General features: G+C 37.8%; 1 protein-coding gene across 2 annotated transcripts in view; it reads left to right on the plus strand.

The window, feature by feature from the left end:
• Mospd2 (motile sperm domain containing 2) overlaps positions 1–15,522 on the plus strand; it is a 35,875-nt gene extending 20,353 nt beyond the window's left edge. The window contains exons 8-16 of one of the 2 annotated variants that reach the window (XM_013032191.1): positions 3,483–3,607; positions 7,055–7,231; positions 8,135–8,247; positions 10,746–10,842; positions 11,918–12,014; positions 12,650–12,779; positions 14,454–14,556; positions 15,006–15,099; positions 15,216–15,336. In XM_013032191.1, the coding sequence (XP_012887645.1) occupies positions 3,483–3,607; positions 7,055–7,231; positions 8,135–8,247; positions 10,746–10,842; positions 11,918–12,014; positions 12,650–12,779; positions 14,454–14,556; positions 15,006–15,099; positions 15,216–15,241 (962 nt within the window). In that variant the 3' untranslated portion in view covers positions 15,242–15,336. Of the gene's footprint in view, positions 1–3,482; positions 3,608–7,054; positions 7,232–8,134; positions 8,248–10,745; positions 10,843–11,917; positions 12,015–12,649; positions 12,780–14,453; positions 14,557–15,005; positions 15,100–15,215 lie in introns of both variants that reach the window. The other variant, XM_013032190.1, reaches the window with a different exon arrangement.
• Positions 15,523–20,051: the final 4,529 nt, after the last annotated feature.

Here is a 20,051-nt window from a genome sequence, read left to right on the forward strand (position 1 = left end):
AGGCCTAAATGGCATCACTGGTAAATTCTAGAAAACATGTAATGGAAACTCAACACCAATCCATTGTAAATAGGTCAGACAAAGACAAGAGCAAGGAATATTTCTGAACTTATTTTATGTGGCAAATATAACCCTAATACCAAAGAAAAAAAAGTACAGAATACAAGTTTTGTGAATATAGATATGCCAGGCCTCAACAAAGTACTGAAATTGTGGGATGTGGCTCAGTGGTTGGGTACTTGGGTAGCATGTGTGATAACCCTGGATTCTATACCCAATCCACCCAAAGAAACAATAGCACGTGAAGTCCAAAAGAATATTAAAAGTATTATATGCCATAGCCAGATAGGATTTATTGCAAGAATGCAAAGTTGATTCAAAAGATGAAAGTCTACATTATTAATAGAATGAAGGAGAAAAGAAAATTACTTTGTTATCTGAGCAGACCCACAAAAAGAATTTGACAGAATCTACTAGTCCTTCATGATAAAAGCATTTAAACTGGGGGGAGGGTAGTTGTGGAGGTGGGAGGTAGGGGTGGGATGGTAGGGGGAAAACAAAGGAGGAGGTAACAATGCTCAATAGGAAATGTACTCATTACCTGCTCAAGTAACTGTAACCCCTCTGTATAGCATTTTTACAATAAAAAATATGCAAAAATTCATTTAAACTGAAAACAGCAAGGACAGAGTTGTAACACTTGAAATTTAGAGGAAACACAGTACTCCGTAAAAAACCACCCATACTTCTGACATTAGTAAGCTCAAAAAGTACTCTAAGTCACCCTCAAATTGGGTAATGTTCTAGAAGGCCTGCTTGAATCTTCTGGAAGCTATTATGCTCACTGTTTCAGTCTATTACAGAGACAAGATTCAGATAAAATTTGGCCAAGGGAAATAACAAATATTGTGCGTATTACTTTACCAGCATCATGTGGCCGTGTACATGGAGTATTGCCAATCAGGAAAGCTCATCTAAGCCTCAGTGCTCAGAGGACAAAGGCTAATTCTTCACTAAACAGAAGAGAACTTCCTTAGGGTATCAATGAAAATCTACAGCAAGTATCATTTGTAAATTACATCTCAAAGCTTTTATTAAAAATCAGCTTTACTGGCCAGGCATCCATGGCTCATGCCTGTAATCCTAGCTACTCTGGAGGCTGAGATCTGAGGATCACGGTTCAAAGCCAGCCTGGGCAGTAAACTGAGAGACTCTTTATCTCCAATAAACCACCAGAAAACCGGAAGTGACGCTGTGGCTCAAGTGTTAGAACACTTGCCTTGAGCTGAAGAGCTCAGGGACAGCGCCCAGCCCCATGACCAACAACAACAAGAAAAAAATCAGCCAGACCCAAAGAAACAGGTTGTGTGGTTTCCTTCATTTGTAGTAACTAGAATGTGCCTATAAATCTACAAGTAAGCACAATAGATGGCAAAAGACAAAAAAATACACTTGGATATGAAAAATTATACAGGTCTCTAGACATTCACACAGTGAGACCAAAGGAGGACATTCTTAGGAGGGGATCACAAAGGCTCAATAGCTATGTGCAGATGTTCATATAAAATGATGTTTATCAAAATGAACTCCAAGAAATGCAAACAAGGAGCTTTTTTTAATTTTGCTTTTTGTTTTTTTCCTCTTTTGTCACTGTTTTTGATTTCTATACCTTTTGTTTGTAAGTTTATCTATCTTGGGGAAGGTAAAGGGGAGCACAGAAAGGAAGGGATAAAGGGTGAACAAATGCAGCAGTGATAAATCTAGACACTATGTTGAAAATGAACTATACAACTTGGTCAGAGGGGGTTGGAAGAGAAAAACTGAGGGAAAATGAGGTAAGAAGGTGAACCTGTTCAAAAAGAAATGTACTCATGACCTGACTTATATAACTATAACTGCTCTTTACATCATCTTTATAATAAAAGTTTTTAAAAATCAGCTTTACAGGCTCTGGTACTTCATGCCTGTAATCCTAGCTACTCAGGAGGCCAAGTTTTGAGGATCACGGTTTGAAGCCAGGCAGGGTAGGAAAGTCTGAAACTCTTAATTCCAATTAACCATCAAATAACTGGAAGTGGATGTGTGGCTCAAGTGGTAGAGTGCCAACCTTGAGCAAAAAAGCCAATCCAGAACATGAGGCCTTGAGGTCAAGCCCCAGTACCAGCACATAAAAAAGAAAGATGTCTTTGGGAAGCTTGAAGACAGTACTCAGGCCCAGAATTCAAGCCCCAGGACCAGTAGAAAAATAACTTTAGCACTTTAATTTCAGTACCTTAGCTTCAAACGTGTCAATGCACAAACTTATTAAATTGCCATTAATTAAAAATTGTTATATTTTAAAAAATCATGCTGGGTACATTGCCTCCCAAATGTAATCTAGCTACTCAGCACAAGGATACCCAGATGATCACAGCTCTAGATCAGCCCAGGCAAAAATGTCCCAAGACCTCATCCCAACGAATAAAATCATGGGCACAAAACTGCATGCTTGTTATTCCAGCTTTGTAGAGGAATTAAATAGGAGGATCGTAGGCCAGACCATCCCTGGCATAAACATGAGATCCTATTCACAAAATAACTAAAGCAAAAAAACTGGGGATGTGGCTCAGGTGGGTAGAGCATCTATCTGCCTAGCAGGTGTCATTTCCTGAGTTCAAGACCCAGCGCCACAAAAGGAATTTAAATCATAGCAAGCCTACGTGAAAATGTGATTTGCTAAACTACAATTTAATGTTTATTGTGCTATTCTTATTTCCTGTTTTATTCCATGGACACTTTTACACACTTACTACACTTTTTTTTCGTAAAAGTATGTTTAGAAATCTCATTAGAAGTGAGGCTTAAAAGTTTAACTATAAATAACAAATGTCATAACAGCACAACACTAATCACCCAATGTGTGATCAGTGTATTCTTATAGATTCCTTAAGTTCCTCCACAGTTATAAAAACTTAGGACCTGGGGAAAAGTCAGAGAATATTAGAATTAGGAAGGAAATCTGGGTGTAGCTTGCACCCATAAGCAGCAGAGCCTCCTCATTCTCCTTTGAAAAGGTTTTTCAGATTGAAAGGTTTATCAGAAGCATGAGGTAAATAACTTTTCTTACCATTGCACAGTTATTCCCTGAATTGCATGACAGTTCAGTTTGATAGCTCCATCATTGAGATATTATTATTCAGATCACTGATGAATATGTTCAGAGACCAAAATCCAGGTGAGTTTATCAGCGAACATGAAAGCAGGTTAATCCTGCTTTCCTAATCTTCCTAAATCCTCCTAGAGCATTTGAAACTTGTAAAATATAGTCACATTACAAATGTCTACAGAAATTGGAGAATGTTAATTATCCTATCTTGTAAAATAAATATTAACTTGAATGTAGCTCAGAATGGTTTTGGAAGACTTGAGTTAGTACATATAATGAAATAATTGAAAGACTAGAATGGAAGGGATGTTAATAAAAATGACTTGATTTTCCTCAGCTGCTTTCAAGATTGTGAAAAGCTGGCTTGGCCCAGAAGCAGTGAGTTTGTTGAAGTTCACAGGTAAACATGACATCCAGGACTACGTCAGCGTAGAGTACCTGCCTCCTCACATGGGTGGAACTGTAAGTACAGTCCTTGAAACGTGTTTATGAAATAATGCAGGATAATGGCACATTAGACTGTATTCTTTCCTCCAGGAAAATGAATCTTGATCATAGATACCCCAAAGTTGGAAGCAATGCTTCAAGCATTTTTCTCATTTTAAGTTTCAAAGTTAAAGTTATACTTCTGCATGAATAATATATTTGTATGGCTCTAAACTAAAGAGTATTCAGTGTTCAGGAGATTATTCAGAAACAAGTCTTTAATAAAATGTCTCTTCCTATTCTTATCCCAAATCCCTTATATAACTCCAGGAATGTATATTGCATATTAGAGCAAGCAAATATGTATAATTCTTCCTCCCAACTCTACTATTTACATATTGTCTCATACATTGGATTTTTTTCTTCACAACACATTTTAGAGATCATTTCACAACAGTGTTGGGCAAATTTCTGCACTGTTGCATATTATTTCAGCATCAAAAAGAAGTTACTAGTTTTTAAATTTCCCTTTGATTTTCTTCCATTTTTTTGTTGCTCACCAGGTTTTTCCAATTATTTATTTATTTCAATTTAGCATATGCTGTCAAAGTTTTGGAGTTTTATATTATTTTGTTCATTTCTTTTTGTTTTGGATACTAGGAATCATCCAAGAGCCTCATACATGCTAGGCAAGCACTCTACTTGCCTAGATCCCGTTTTTTTTTTATATTTTAGTTGAATATCAAAACTTTTTAAGTTTTTTTTTATTGTAAAGCTACTGTAGAGAGGGCTTACAGTTACATGAGTAAGGTAATGAGTACATTACTTGTCGAGCATTGTTACCACCTCCTTTGTTTTTCCCCTGCTATCCCTTCCTTCCCCACCTCCCCAACTCCTCCATCCCTCCCTTCAAGTTGTAAAGTTCATTTTCAACATAGTGTCGTGTACATGTCATTCTTACAAGATTTTTTATAACTAATTGTTTCCACTGACAACTAAGAAAGATAAGAAGTGGGTTCTGGGAAAATTTTAATACTGTGTTTAGGGTGTAGTGATGCACACCCGATACACACTATAGCACTTGGGAGTCTAAGGAAAAAGGCTATGTAGTAAAGACCTTGTTTCAAAAAATTGGTATATAACAATGAAACTTTATGTGATAGTGACTTTTTAAAAAATAAACTGTATTTGGGCACTGGTGACTCATGCTTGTAATATTAGCTACTCAAGAGGCTGAGATCTGAGGATTGTGATTTGAAGCCAGTCCAGGCAAAAAAGTCCAGACTGTTATCTACAATTAACCACCAAAAAAGCCAGGAGTGGACCTGTGAGCACTAGTCTTGAGCAAAAGCACTTAGGGACAATGCCCACACCCTGAGTTCAAGCCCCAGGACTGGCACAAAAAAGTATACATACATACATACATACATACTTACCCAAACTGTATAAACTATAGATTTGGTATGTTTTTGGTTAACCTGAAAATATTTTAGTTATTTAATTTTTATAATCTGCTTTGTATGCTACCTGCCTGGCAAAAAGTGTATTCAAGAAGAAGCAAAGACAAGCAAGTAGAATAATTTTGGTATGTCCTTCTGTTTTCTTTGACCAGGGAAAACATGAATCACAATTTTAATTTGATGTGTTCTGCTTTATTATTTTGAGACTTTATATTTTACATTTTAACCTAGGAAAACTGAGTATTGTTCATTCCAGATATTACACTTAGTTTGTAGTACCTTGTATCTGAAAATTGTAGTTATTGTCTTAGTATTTTCAATACTTTGCCTCTAAAATCATCATACCTTAAAAATAATAACATTTAGTACAGTTGTTGTTACTTTTTGTTGTTGTTTTTGTGCTGGTACTGGGGATTGAACTCAAGGCCTTGTGCTTTCATTTAGCTTTTTTGCTCAAAGCTGTTGCTTTTCTGCTTGATCCACAGCTCCACTTGCAGCTTTTGCTGGTTAATTAAATATAAGAGGCTCATGGACTTTTCTGCCTGGGCTGGTTTCAAACCAACATTCTCAGATCTTAGACATTCTTAGTAGCTGGGATTATAGGCATAAGCCTCCAGTCATGGCCTTAAAAAATTTTTTGGCAGGGCACTGTTGGCTAATGCTTGTAATCGTAGCTACTCAGGAGGCTGAGATCTGAGGATCGTGGTTCAAAGCTAGCCTGGGCAGTAAAGTCCGTGAGACTCTTATCTCCAATAAACCACCAGAAAACTGGAAACGGTGCTGTAGCTCAAGTGGTAGAGCACTATCCTTGAGCTGAAGAGCTGAGGGACAGGGCACAGGCCCAGAGTTCAAGCCCTACAACCAACAACAACAAAAATCAATGTTTTTGTTTCTTTGCTTGCTTGTTTGTTGTGTTTCTTTGCCAACTAATGGTGGTGGTAGTTGATTGATTGATGAACATTTTGTTTGCTTTCTTCTGTTTTTGATACTATCTTTGTAGTTGTGATTTGTTTTGATTTGTAGAGCTAGGGATTGGGCCCAAGTCCTTGTACATGCAAGGCAAACAGTGAATCCCATCCCCACCTAATTATTAATGTTACTGTGCATACTGAGATTTATGCTATGTGTACAAAGACTTTCCTTCTTAGTGGTTTTTTTTGTTTTGTTTTGTTTTGTTCTTTGTTTAGGTTTATTTTGATTTTTCTGAGAAAAGTTTACTCTATGTAGCCCATAGTGAACTTGCTATGTTCCTGAGTCTGGCCTGAAACAAGTTTTTAACCATCTTTTTGGTGTAAAGAGTAAGCTATATTTAACTTGATTCTCTAGGTAGATAGCTTTTGATTGTCTCACATTATTTGTCTCTTTTCCTTTCTGGAACATAAGTAATTCTCTTGTTACAGCCAAAGCAATAAATTTGAAATGTATTACAAAAGAATTATTTATTTCTCTACATATCAGCAGGCCAATACAGAAAAGTAATCTTAGCAATATTGGGATTTGAATTCAGGGTCTTGAACTTAACAGATTTTCTACCACTTATAATCTCCCCCAAACACTTTTCCCTGGTTATTTTTGAAATAAGGTGTCAATTTTTGCACAGTCCAACCTAGACCTCTTATTTACACTTTTCCTGGGTAGCTGGGATGACATGTACATAGCATTGCACCCATTTTTTCTCATACTAATATTAGGTCTTAGACTCAGGACCTCACTCTCTTGAATAGCATTTGTGCTCACAGCTTGTGGTCTACCACTTGAGCCACACCTCCACTTCTGATTCTTTGTTTCCTAATTGGAGACACACTTACCCAGACTGCCTCCAAACTGGGATTCTCAGATCTCAGCCTCTTGAGTAGCTAGGGTTATAGTTATGGCATACCTATGTCCAGCTTGTGCCCAGCGTTTATTGGTTGTAATGGATGTCTTGTTCCTGGAACCATAATCCCACAATCTCTTGCTTCTCAAGTAGCTAGGATTCCAGGTATGAGCCACTGTGCCTGGCTCACAAATTCTTTTCTTTTAGGATCCTTTTAAGTATAGCTACCCACCACTAGTGGATGATGACTTCCAGACACCTTTGTGTGAGAATGGACCGATTGCCAGTGAGGATGAAACGTCAAGTAAAGAAGATATAGAAAGTGATGGTAAAGAAACCTTGGAAACCATTTCTAATGAAGAGCCAATACCTCCTCTTAAGAAGGTAATTTTATGAATAACATAAACCTGAATTTAAAAGCCGTGGTGTAACATCTATTCTGTCAGTAGCTGAGTTGGCTCTGTAATTTGGGGTAATTCAGTTTACTTGCTACCCTTCCACATCTTCGTGTATGGAAAGAACAGATTGGATGAGTTAGTTGACTTGGAATACAGCTTCAGTGTAAAAGAGGTGGATCCCATGTTTTGTGTAACACTTGAAGGAATAGTTTTTGTCTGGTGTGTGTGTGTGTGTGTGTGTGTGTGTGTGTGTGGTGTGTATGAGAGAGGGAGAGAGAGAGAGAGAGATGGTAGTAGGGCTTGGAACTCATGCTCCTCGTGCTCTGGCTCAGCTTTTTGCTCATGGCTGATGTTCTGTCATTTGAGCCAGGCCTCCACTTTTGGCTTGGAGATAAGAGTCGCAGACATTCCTGCTTGTGCTGTCTTCCAATTGTAATCCTCAGATGTCAGCTTCCTGAGTAGCTAAGATTACAGTCAATCTATACTTTTTATTTGCCTAAGATAAAAATGAAAGTGTTTACCTTGATCTAGTTCCTATTTCATTTTCATAAATTTTCATGTTTTTGATGAATAAATATCAACATGCTATCAATAAATTATAACATAAATATTAGAATTAAGAATGTTTAAAGACTCTGAAGGGAATGATCATGTTATATGTTCAACAGTAACCTGCTTGTAGTAGACACTCAGGTATGCATTCAAGGTCATATTCATATATGTTAAATGTATCATTTAAATATAATAAATCTATGTTAAAGACAACAATTTTAATTGAATCAAAATGTTTTGTTTGTGGGCCCAAGGACCTGTCTAACAGTGTGAAACTAAAATATCTTTTAACTTTTTTTGTTTTTGTTTATGTTTTGTTTTCTATTTCAATCTTTAGGTTAGCTCAACTGAATACACTTCCAAAACAGATGAAACAGAAAAAGGTGATTCTAAGATTAAATCTTTCAAAAAACCCCTGAGTGTATTTAAAGGACCCTTATTACACATCAGGTAATAAAACTTTTATTGGCTTTACTGTCATAACATATCTAGATCAGCTTGCAGGGTGAGGCTACAAAATTGAAAATTTCTGTACTATTTGTGAAATGGTGAAAATAGAAAATTAAGAGTTATATGAAGGCTGTCCTTGATTTTCAGGCTTTTTAGGTACTTTTAACTAAGTTTTTATTTCTTCTGTTGAGTATGTGTAAAGGGCCTTCATCACATATTAGATAATAAAAGTGAATATCCATATCTTAATAAATATTTTTCTCATATTACTGATGCTAGTGCATCAGTAGAAATGCCACTAAAAATGGCATTTGTTAACTTCATCTTCTGAAAAGCCTAAAGTGAACTATAAAAAATAGATTTTTTTTACTATAAAGTCCCTTTTCAGCACCTGTCCATTTCTATTGCTGAGTTACCTAAGATACAAAGTGGTAGAGCACTTGCCTGCCACACCCAAGGACATGGGTTCTAAACTCAGGCTCTCAAAAATGATTTAGCATTGATTTAGCATTGTCTGAAGACCTGTTTCCAGTGTTGCTCTTGGTTGGTAAATCTATTTAGCCCTATATTGATATTTAAAGGCAGTAGGTGATAGTCTATATTACATAGAATTTTCTGCTCCTTACCTGAAACTTTTCTTTGTAACTGTTTTAGGTTTGTATCATATCAGCCATACAACTAGGCTTTTTAGGAGAGCATCCACTTGAACCATCTTGCTAGTCCATTAACCAGACTTTTACAAAATCAAATCTGAAGATTCTTCAATTGATAGGATGCATTTGTTTACATATGTTTTGGTTACCTTTGTCATTGGATTTATTTCTACTGTCTGTATATGTATGTGAGTGAGAAAAACAGACATACACCTACATTTTGTTTCCTATGATTTTTTTTCTTTACCGTTTCTTCCCTTGGCAGTTTGGGTTTTGTTTGTGCTCATTTTTCCCTCCACTTGTTCGGAAGTCACACAGTCCATGTTTTCACAGGAGGCCTGTCAAAAGATAAATCCTAATCTGTTACTGTTGAGGTTTGACCAGAAGAACAACTAGGAAGAAAGGCTGGCTGTAGTGGGACAGCTTCCAGGGCTGCTCTTTGGCTCTAACCTTGCTGCTTGCACCCCCTGCAGAATCACAATGCTACTCCTGCATATGCAAAGGGTCAGGCTAATACTCATCTCTCCAGAAATGCTCACAATTTGTATGCTGGTTACTGAGAGCAACTCACCTGTCTCTTCTGTAGCTTAAGATAGTCTCTAAAGTGGGTGCCAGTGACTCACACCTGTAATCCTAGCTACTCAGGAGGCTTAACTCTGAGGATTGCAGTTTGAACCCAGTCCAGACAGACAAATCTGAGAGACTATTGACTATTGTCTCCAATTAACCACCAAAACGTGGAAGTGGAGCTATGGCTCAAGTGGTAGAGTACTAGGCTTGAGCAATATAAACTCAGGAACAGTGCCCAGGCCCTGAGTTCAAGCCCCAGACCCAGTATATAAACATACACACACACACACACACACACACACACAAGATTAGGCTCTAAAAGGAAGCCAACAAGCATGCTATTTTACCATCTTGTCCAGAGGGTTCTTAGGTCCCTAAGACATGGGCATTACTTATCTAAAAATCATTCAATATAAAGATATATCTGAAAGTCTAAGGTTTGTTAAAGAGTCTCTTTAATTGGACGTAAGAGTTTTATGGGATTTCCTGCCCAGGATGGCTTTGAACCATAATCCTTAGATCTAAGTTTACTGAGTAGATAGTATTTCAGGTGTGATCCACGGGCACCTTGCTATCTAATACAGTTTGACTAAGATGATTAAACTACACAAAATGTGCTTGAATCTTTATTTTTTTATCTTAGGTTATAGGCATTACAATAGTATTAAATACTAGCAAAATTTGAATGTTGAAATTTGCTGATTTTGCTATTTAATTAAAGTTCTTCCTTGGGTTCCCACTCCAAAATTTTTTTGCCTGTTTTGTGCCTTCTCTGTTATGTGGGAAGGCTGTTGTATAGCCAGAAATTAATCTCTTACTTAGATACTTTCTTAATTTCCCTTTTTACGTTATGCTCTTTTCTGTTAGCCTAAAACCATGCATACATTGCCCTAATCTGCTTATAACTAGGGAATGTTGAAACAGCAATACATTCAGTGCTTTGTTTATAATCCCTAGTCATCTGACATGTTTAAATAAATGCACCTTAAGATTGTGTTGATTATAAGATTAATTCAGATGCTTCTTAATTCTTCCTCTGTTCTTTCCTATTTTACTTTTGACCTTAGGGAAAAACTATAGGGATTTTTCATGCTTCCAGCATGCACTGTCTCAGTAAGATTAAAATACAAAATTGTATAAGTTAATTGTTTTGTAGTCTTCTTTTTTAGAAGACGCTATATAAATTAGCATAAAAGATTAAATTTTTCCAGTTAATATTTACATTGTTATTTGCTCTGAGTAATGCAAATGCCTTTTGTTCCTGTCACCTCCTAGTCCAGCAGAAGAACTATATTTTGGAAGCACAGATTCTGGAGAGAAGAAAACTTTAATAGTGCTAACAAATGTAACTAAAAATACAGTGGCATTTAAGGTAAATATCTTTTTTTATTTTTTTATTTTTTATTTTTTGTGAACATACTGTACAGAGGGGTTACAATTACATGGGCAAGATAATGAATACATTTCTTATCAAGCATTGCAGCCTCCTCCTTTGTTTACCCTTCACATCCCTTCTCAGCCTCCCCCCACCCCCCCTAAGGTAAATATCTTAACAACATAACAAAGTATGATATGGGATGTGCTTTAGTATATAACCTAATTGAAAGATTAGTAATTGAATAATGAACAATTTTTATAGCGATTGAACATTGCATAATGTTTCACTTTTGTTTTTTTGAGGCATGTCATACTTCCTTCTAGTTCTAAGTGGCATAGATCATCTAAAAGTTTCCTGGGATCTGTATCTCAGTCTTTATGTAACTAACGGATTACTATCCAGATTAATTCTGGAATTTAATGTTTGTTGCAAAAAATGCTGAAGAAAAGCACTGTTCATTATATGAATTATTTAATCACATTTCTTCCTCCTGTATGGTAGGTTGTGGAGTGTGGTTTATTTTATCAGTAACATGATACTGGCTATGATGTGTAAATGTGACAGCAGGTGGGCATGGTAGCTTGCCTCTGCAATTCCAGCTATGAGATCAGAGACAGAAGGATCACAAGTTCTACAACAAAGCTTGGGCAGACTTAGTGCTAGAGTACTTGCCCAGCATGTACAGTCTCGGTCGGGTTCAATACCCAGTACCTTAAGAAGTATAACCAGATCAAGTCCGCTGCCATTTACATACATAGTAGATGTTCCTTAATCTAGTATTTCTTAGAGTCACTAGATTGTTCTGGATGTGCTTTGATAAGTGCACAGTTTTTAATTTCTGCACATGTGCATTCTGTTTTGTGAATTTACATCATTACATTCAGACTACTAGCAGTAGGGTAAGTATTTAGTGGATGGGTTCATTTGAAGGGTTTCAGAAAAAGGCTGTGTGATAGTAGGACTTATAAAAGAAGCAAAAGCTGTTTTTTTAAAGGTATGTCTTAAACCATCCCTCTACCATCCATGTTGGTACCATACAGATTGTTAAGTGACTACTGTTTCTGAACAGGTGAGAACAACTGCTCCCGAAAAATACAGAGTGAAGCCAAGCAACAGCAGCTGTGATCCTGGTGCATCAGTCGATATAGTTCTGTCTCCACATGGGGGTGAGTGTCCCTGGGTGACCACGGTAGATGTGCTAGAGACTGGGGACCCAGATCCTGTTGCTGAGTCTGCAGAGATTTGGGGCTAAACTTTAGAAATCAGCAGAGTATCAGCAAGTCACCTGGCCTCACTGTGGACATCTTTCTCACACATAAAAAAGGAGATGCTCAAAGGGGTTTACAAAACCCTCCCAGGGACTGGGAAAGTGGCTCAGTGGTAGAGTGCTTGCTTTGCATGCCTGAGACCCTGGATTCGATTCCTCAGACCACATAAGCAGAAAAGGCTGGAAGTGGCGCTGTGGCTCAAGTGGTAGAGCGCTTGCCTTGAACTGAAGAGCTGAGTGACAGCGCCCAGGCCCAGAGTTCAGGCTCCACGACTGACCGGAAAAAAAAAAAACCCTCCAAGCACTGAAATGTAATTATTTTTTTAATGAATGAAGTTGTTTAAGCTGACCCCAATTGAAATTAAATTTCAAAGGACCAACATTTCTCATGCTCAGGATTTTCTCAGTGTTTGAAGTAATTCCTTTTCCTTAATTTTTTAAATTAATCTTGCATTATAGAATAATGCCTTAAGCCAAATGCCCAGCCTGTTGTGATGACTTGTTTATATGTTAAATTATCCTTCTGGATTATAGGCTTAACCGTTTCTGCCCAAGACCGATTTCTGATAATGGCTGCAGAAATGGAGCAGCCATCTGGCACTGGGCCAGCAGAATTGACTCAGTTCTGGAAAGAAGTTCCCAGGAACAAAGTGGTAGAGCATAGGTAAGCTTTTTGTACTCCCAGGATTCCAGGTGTGGTGGAAGAATCAGAAATAGAGATTTGCCTTCATGGACAAGGTTCTATCCCTTTCTTCTCAGATCAATAACGTGGAGCTGCCCAGAGATTCATTGTAGGAATATTCACCTATGTGACCAGAATGTTTGTTACAGTATTGTTTGGAAGAGTGAAAGCATGGACAGAAAGAACTCAAGTGGTCACCAGTAAAGCATTTGAATATGTCCATAGTAAAGGCTACTCTGCCGCCATTCAAAAAATACATTAAGTTAGAGAAGTAACTGCTCTTGTGATCTGTTAATAGAAAGTAAATAAATGACAGAAAAATATGTTTTGCATTCTCCTGTTTATAGGGAATTTGTAGATATGTGTGTGTGTGTATGTGTGTAAACAAAAAATCTGCACTAGAGATGTGGCTGGTTTGGGGGTACCACCATTCCTACCCTTTTTTATTTTTATTAAATGATAATGATTCCGGTTTTGTTCATTTTTTTTTTTAGATCATAGGTCTTGAACTCAGGGTCTGGGCGTTGTCCCTGAGCTCTTTTGCTCAAGGCTAGCATTCTACCACTTTGAGCCACAGTGCCACTACCAGTTTTCTGGTGGTTCATTGGAGATGAGAGTCTCATGGACTTTGCTGCCTGGGCTCACTTTGAACCACAATCCTCAGATCTCAGCCTTCTGAGTAGCTAGGATCACAGGCATGAGCCACAAGAGCCCGGCTATTTGTTCACTTCTGTGTGTTTTGGTTTGTGTTGCTAAAGGCATGGCTATGAACAACATTTCTAAAGGTTAAGAAACTAATAATCTTGGAAAATATTCAAGATTAATGTGTGGTTTTTAAAAAAAGGTTCTGAAAATGAGGAAGTTTGATTTTCGTTTTGTTACATAGGAATTGCTTTATTTTCTTTACTGTGTGTTTTACTAGTTACTAAAGGACTTGTTTTTCTGAAACTGTCAAGAGAGGATCACTGGGGGCTGGGAAAGTGGCTCAGTGGTAGAGTGCTTGCCTTGCATGCATGAGGCCCTGGGTTCAATTCCTCAGCACCACATGAGCAGAAAAAGCCAGAAGTGGTGCTGTGACTCAAGTGGTAGAGTGCTAGCCTTGAGCTGAAAAGCTGAGGGACAGTGCCCAGACCCAAAGTTCAGGCCCTATGACCCCTCCAAAAAAAAACGAGGATCACTGTTCTTTCCTAGAAAGTGGAAGGAAAGTCTGGTGGTTTGGTACTGAATGCCCAAGTAAAGCAACATCTAGAAAGGGTGGTTGCCTTCAAATTGTAAGATATTTTCATGATTTTTACTCTATCCCCCCCAAAACCAAAAACTTCCCATTGAATCACCAGGATTGTTAAGCATTATCAACAATCTTTTTCATATATCCATCAAGAAGCTATAGGAGGGATGGGTATGTAGCTCAGTGGTACAACATCTACTTAGCATTTGTGAGGTCCTAAGTTCCATCCCCTAAACTGCAAAATAAATGAAGATAGAAGAGGAATAGATAGTTTTGAGCTGTTCTCTCACTTAACTTGATCCTCAGAAGAGCAAGGAAACCTTTTATCTCTATCCTGTGTTCAGCTTCTTTTTGGACTTTATATTTTCTTTCCCTAAGAAAATTCCATGACGATTTAAAGAAATTGTGTTTCTCTTGGATTTTCATAGGTTAAGATGCCATACTGTTGAGAGCAATAAACCAAACACTCTCACATTAAAAGACAATGCTTTTAATATGTCAGATAAAACCAGTGAAGATCTACATCTGCAGGTAAGTGTCCTTTCTTCCTAACTAAAGCCAGTTGTTACTACTAATCAACACTTTTTCACTGACATGGGGGAAAACCTTTGGCAGAGACACAATGAAAATGCTCTCTTGTTTGTGAAGAAAAGCCAAATAAGAAGTGACAAACAGTGGGTTACTTTTGGCATTGTAACCTTTTAAAAGCTCTGGCCATTTTAGTTTGCAACAGTGATTAAATAGCAAAGCATCAGGTGCTTTGGCAAGTTTCAAAGAATTCCGTCATGCAACAAAGGGTTCCAAGCAGTAGATTTAGATTTGATGGGGGCTGGGCGATGTAGCTCAGCCGCAACCCTAGGTTTGATCCCCAGCATCAGAAAAAAAGAAAGTGGTTACAGTGGAAAGACCAATGGGATGAGTGCTTAGAGTTAGGGTTTCTGTACCTCCAGGAAGTGATTTCTCTGCTCCTGTCTCACTAGAAAATTGGACCTTTGGAAACAAGAGTAGGCACAGACACATCTATCCAGAAACAAACCGAGTGCCTCCCTGCATTTGTAGCCCCAAGCCTTTCAGGTCAGATGGGCCCCATCCCTTCAATGTTTGAATTCTAATAATCCTATTCATCATTCCCAGCATTAATACTTGTTTTATTAATATAAATCTCTCATTCTTTTTTTTCTTCTCTTCAGCTCAATCGAGTATTAGAAAGCAATAGGAAGCTTGAAGACCAAGTTCAGCGTTGTATTTGGCTCCAGCAGCTGCTACTTGCCTTAACTGTGCTCTTGCTTGCTTTTGTTGTTTCTTTCTTTTATTCATTGAACAGCTAAAGATGTGGCTTCTTCATTCGTGATTTGGAAAAAGTAACAGACTCCAAATTTCCCAACCAAGCTACTAATAACATTGCACATCTGCTCTTTCCAAAAGAAAATGTGCAGCACGTACATGGGAGCAACACATACTTGTCTTGAAAATAAATTGTTTGAATAAAGAAATGTTGCAGAGTAAGTAAAACTATATGAATTGTGTAAACTACTAGTTTAATTTTAATTTATTTTCCCTTCAATTTGAAAACTTAAAAAGCTTAAGTTCAATCATGTAAATACTTTAGCTGAACTGAAAAGGACGAGTAACATGCTTTGTTGCAGCCAAAAAATAGGTAAACTGCTTTTTTATGACAGAATTAATATAGCTGAGCCCACTTACTAGCTTTTCTATACGATGTATATAAAGGAACCTGTATATTAGAAAGAGGAAACTACTTAGAGTAATTTATGTAATCATGACTTTGTACTTTGAGAATTCCTTCCAGATGATACTCAATATTCTTTTGGAATGTAAACCTATTTAATGCCAAACCACCTTAGCCTTTGTTTCTCAGTGTTCCTGAACAGCCTGCCTCTTAATTAATCCTGGGCTTTTTAATGAACACTCTTTTAACTTCGGTAGAATGTAGAAAGTGAAGCATGGTTGGCTTTTTTAAATTATGTTAGAATGTCCACAAAGAAAGTCTCTCCAAACCATCCCCCTTTCCCAATAAGTCTATGCAGCTTTGGGTTGTCCACTGTGGCTGGACACTGTTCCTTACATAACTTACTATAAAGGCCTGATTCTCCATTCTTCCATCTTCACCTTCATGCAGAGAAGGAGAATCTTCACCTTCATTTCTAAATGAAAGGCATTAGACAACATTTTTTAAAAGCCATTTTTTGTGCCAGTACTGAGGCTTCAACTCAGGGTCTGGGCGCCGTCCCTTAGCTTTTTTGCTCAAGGCTGTCGCTCTCCCACTTGAGCCACATCTCCAGTCCCAGCTTTTTGCTGGCTAATTGGAGATAAATGTCACATGAACTTTTCTGCCCAATCTGGCTTTGAAACACAATCCTCAGATCTCAGCTTCCTGAGTAGCTAGGATTAAAGCCATCAGCTACTGGTACCTGGCTTGAAAAGTCAATTTTTTTGAGATGCTAAGCAGTGTAATTACTTTGGGTACAGAATTTTCCTTGTTCATATCAGCCTTGGGAAGGAAGCATAAAATGCTGGGATTTCTGTAAGGCCAAAAAGAAAACACACACACACACACACACACACACAAAACCCTAAGAGCTTGAGTGTTAGCTTGTGCTTAGAGAATGGATGGACTTTAAAACCTTCAAAGCAAATGGACTTACTTGATACTCTGCCTTTGGTATGATAATACCTACCTGGAATGGTCCCTAAAGTCTTAAAAAAGATAGACCTTGCAGAAGCAGAGGCTAATGAAGTCTGTTTTCTCATTACTATGACTGCTTTCAGTCCCTTTGGACTCACATGTATATCTGCTTTTTATGCGAGAAAATATAGTCTGCCTGTAAAATAAATGTTAAGTTCTGATTGAATCATGTTTGGAGATTTATTATTATTCTGAGGTTAAGTGTCGACTTTCATGTTGAAGAGATTGATTCGGTAACTGAGTTGTGAAGAATAATAGAATGGAGTCCTTGAAGATTGGCCTAGGAAATAAAACCTTAAAAGGACACTGGCATGATCCTTTGTCTTAATTTAGCTTGTTTTTGTTCGTTTGTTTTTTCTATTTGCCAGCTCCAAACATGAAGCAGAAGGCCAGTCTACCCTAAGTACTGGGTATAGTAACCCTGTGAGCATGCATGGCTTCCTCCTTACATGGTGGGTTTGGGGCCTTAATATAATTAGCCCAAAGGACCTATATATGTTTTTCATTCCTTAGCAAATAAGTGAGAAATTAATTAGCCAAGATGGGAAATGTCTTGATCTGACAGTGTCCCTTTAATGTTTTATCTAAAGATGACATTAGCTCACTAAAATATCCTTGCTTGATATCTTGTCAGTTGAATTTAGTAACAGACCTTGTTAATGTTTGTGTGTCTTTTAAACGTGACTAACCAGATTATTGAAAATTAACCATAAAATCAAAAGCATCTGAACTTTTGGACTTGTCTTGATTAGTCATAAGATATTTATATTTAATTGTATGCTGTCTTTATTTGGTTTTATTTGGTCACATTTGCATGATTATTACTTTGGTACCTTGATCAATCATTTTATTTTTAATCTTGTCTTTACTTATTCATGACCAAATTACCAAGGACTTCTGTTTAGATTTAGACTTTTGGTTTCACTTGAGGAATAAAAATTAATAGATTTTCCATGGAAACATCAATGAATACCATTAGTTTAATCTGCAAGTAGCCTAAGATACAATTGCTGGTAAGCTTAGCCTCAAATTTCATATCATAACCCTGTTTTATATCTTATCACTAATTTTGACTGGATTTAATAGCACTTTATTGTACGATTATAAAAGATATATTCCTAGAAATGTTGCCAGTGTAATTTCTCTAATGTTCTGGTGCTTTTCATATATTTTAAGTATTTTTATTACTATATTGGTATTTTCTTTGTATAAATTGATCAACAAAACATGTTTTCTATTTTAATATGTTTTAGAAAAATAATTACATTTATGAAATAAATATCATCAGGATAAAAAAACCTCTGGTCTGTAATTGATAAAACATTTTTTAAAGAGGGTAGTAATTCCTTTCAAATCTGTTTTGCATTTTGATTAGAACAGCGCTTCAGGCTTCCAAACAAGCAGTTCCTATGTCAGGTGAGCCAGTCCTTTAATGCGCCCTAATTCTCCTTGCTCCTGTGTGAAGTCTGGCTGCTGTTTCAGGCTCTTCCTGCCTTGGTCCTCATTGTTAAACGCATCCCTGAAGCTAAAATGAGTCTGGATTGCCCCATGGACACTCACACCACCCTGCCCCTTACATACCTTCCTGCCTGATGGGAAAAGCATCCGCTGCCTGCCAGGCATATGGAAGAGTGGAGAACCCCATTGAAAGTTCCCAAATTAAGTGTAGGGCCCAGCCTAGGGCAAGATGGGGGGAGGGGGAGGGCAGCCAAGCCTGGTGAGAGAAGAAGCCTTATGGTCCCATAAGCAATGGAAGACGATGTTCTGAAAGCCATCACTGAAAAAATTAATTAAGACAGGATCTTCTACACTGAAAAAGAAAGGGTAGAAGTACGAAATTGGGTTGGTAAAGAAAACAATCTATCTGATCAAACCCAAATCAACAACATACAAAGTACCACACACTAGCATGGGAGTGATGTTTCCTAAAGGACAGGTTCTGGCAAGAACAAGTTCTTCTAGGGGACATCTTTGCTAGGAAATATTGATTACAGGATCTTCAGGTCTTTTTTTCCCCCTCTGAATTTTCACTTATCAAAACTAGGTTTCCTCACATGTGAACTATCAGCCTCCAGAAGTGTGGGACTGACCCCCGCTCCCTGGTCCAAGGGACAGACTGGCAATTGGCAATCTCCCCCATTTGCTCTGTGAATGGCGGTTGGGGAGAGGGATCTGAGTCCTACTTGTGTCTGCCTCTTACTTCCTGGGTGACTTGGGAAAGTCAAAGTGAGTCATCCTACTCCCCCTGCCAGTGCAGAATAGGTGTGAGGATGAGAGGAAATAATACGCTTACACTGACACTGTTCTCATTCTACTGACTTATTGCCTCCACTGCCTTCCATCCCAGTTTCCCAGAACTTGCTTGTGACACTTGATCTTGCTCAACATTTCACCACACTATATAAAACTAAATATCAGTTCTCTAGACTTTTCCCTGCTTCGTTTTCCTGCTTCTGTGTTCTTGGCACCCCAGTAAGACCTCATCAGATCTTTTACAAGCATCTTAATTTTATCTTTGTGTTTAAAAAATGACTTCTGTAAAGTCCAGTCTCATAACTCATCTACTCGACTAATGTCTTATGAGGAATACAACTGATTTTTCTGTACATGTTAAAATATTTGAAGATAAGCCAGGCCCTGGAGGCTCAAGTTGTAATGTTAGAGCTACTCAGAAAACAGATCTTCAGATCATGGCTCAAAGCCAGACTGGACAGAAAAGTCCATGAGACTTTTCTCCCTATCCGTTTAAGATACATGGACATCATTGAGTCTTTCTAGAGTGTGAATTTGATCCTTGAAATAGTCGTTCTCCAAACTCCTTTGCCCTCAGCAATCTGTGAATATGTAAACCCTCATTTGTTTTTAGACAGATAAGGAAAACAAAGGTCTAGGAAGTCATTTTTCCCCTGTCAATTTTAACCTTGTGCTGATGGCTCACTCTAGTAAGCCTAGCTACTCTGGAAGCTGAGATCTGAGGTGTTTGTTGAAAGCCAACTCAGGCAGACAAATCCTTGAAACTCATCTCCAATTAACCACCAAAAAGACAAAAGTGGGTGTAGTTCAAGTGGTCGAGCACCGGTCTTGAACAGAAAAAGCCAACTGAGAGAGCAAGACACTGAGTTCACTCCCCATTGCTGACACACAAAGTTAACTTGGTTTAATCTTGCCTGTCATAACCAGCCAAAGTTTAAGTGTCTGAGTAGTTGGTTAAAATGGTAGGTCTGACAGATCTTTACATTCTCTGAATAGTCCAAGAAGGAAACAGAATGAAAAGTAATCTTAAAGTGAACTGGGTGATAGAATAGCTACTCTCACAATG

Source organism: Dipodomys ordii, unplaced genomic scaffold (assembly GCF_000151885.1).
Source record: "Dipodomys ordii isolate 6190 unplaced genomic scaffold, Dord_2.0 Scaffold150, whole genome shotgun sequence".
Classification (NCBI taxonomy): Eukaryota; Metazoa; Chordata; class Mammalia; order Rodentia; family Heteromyidae; genus Dipodomys; species Dipodomys ordii.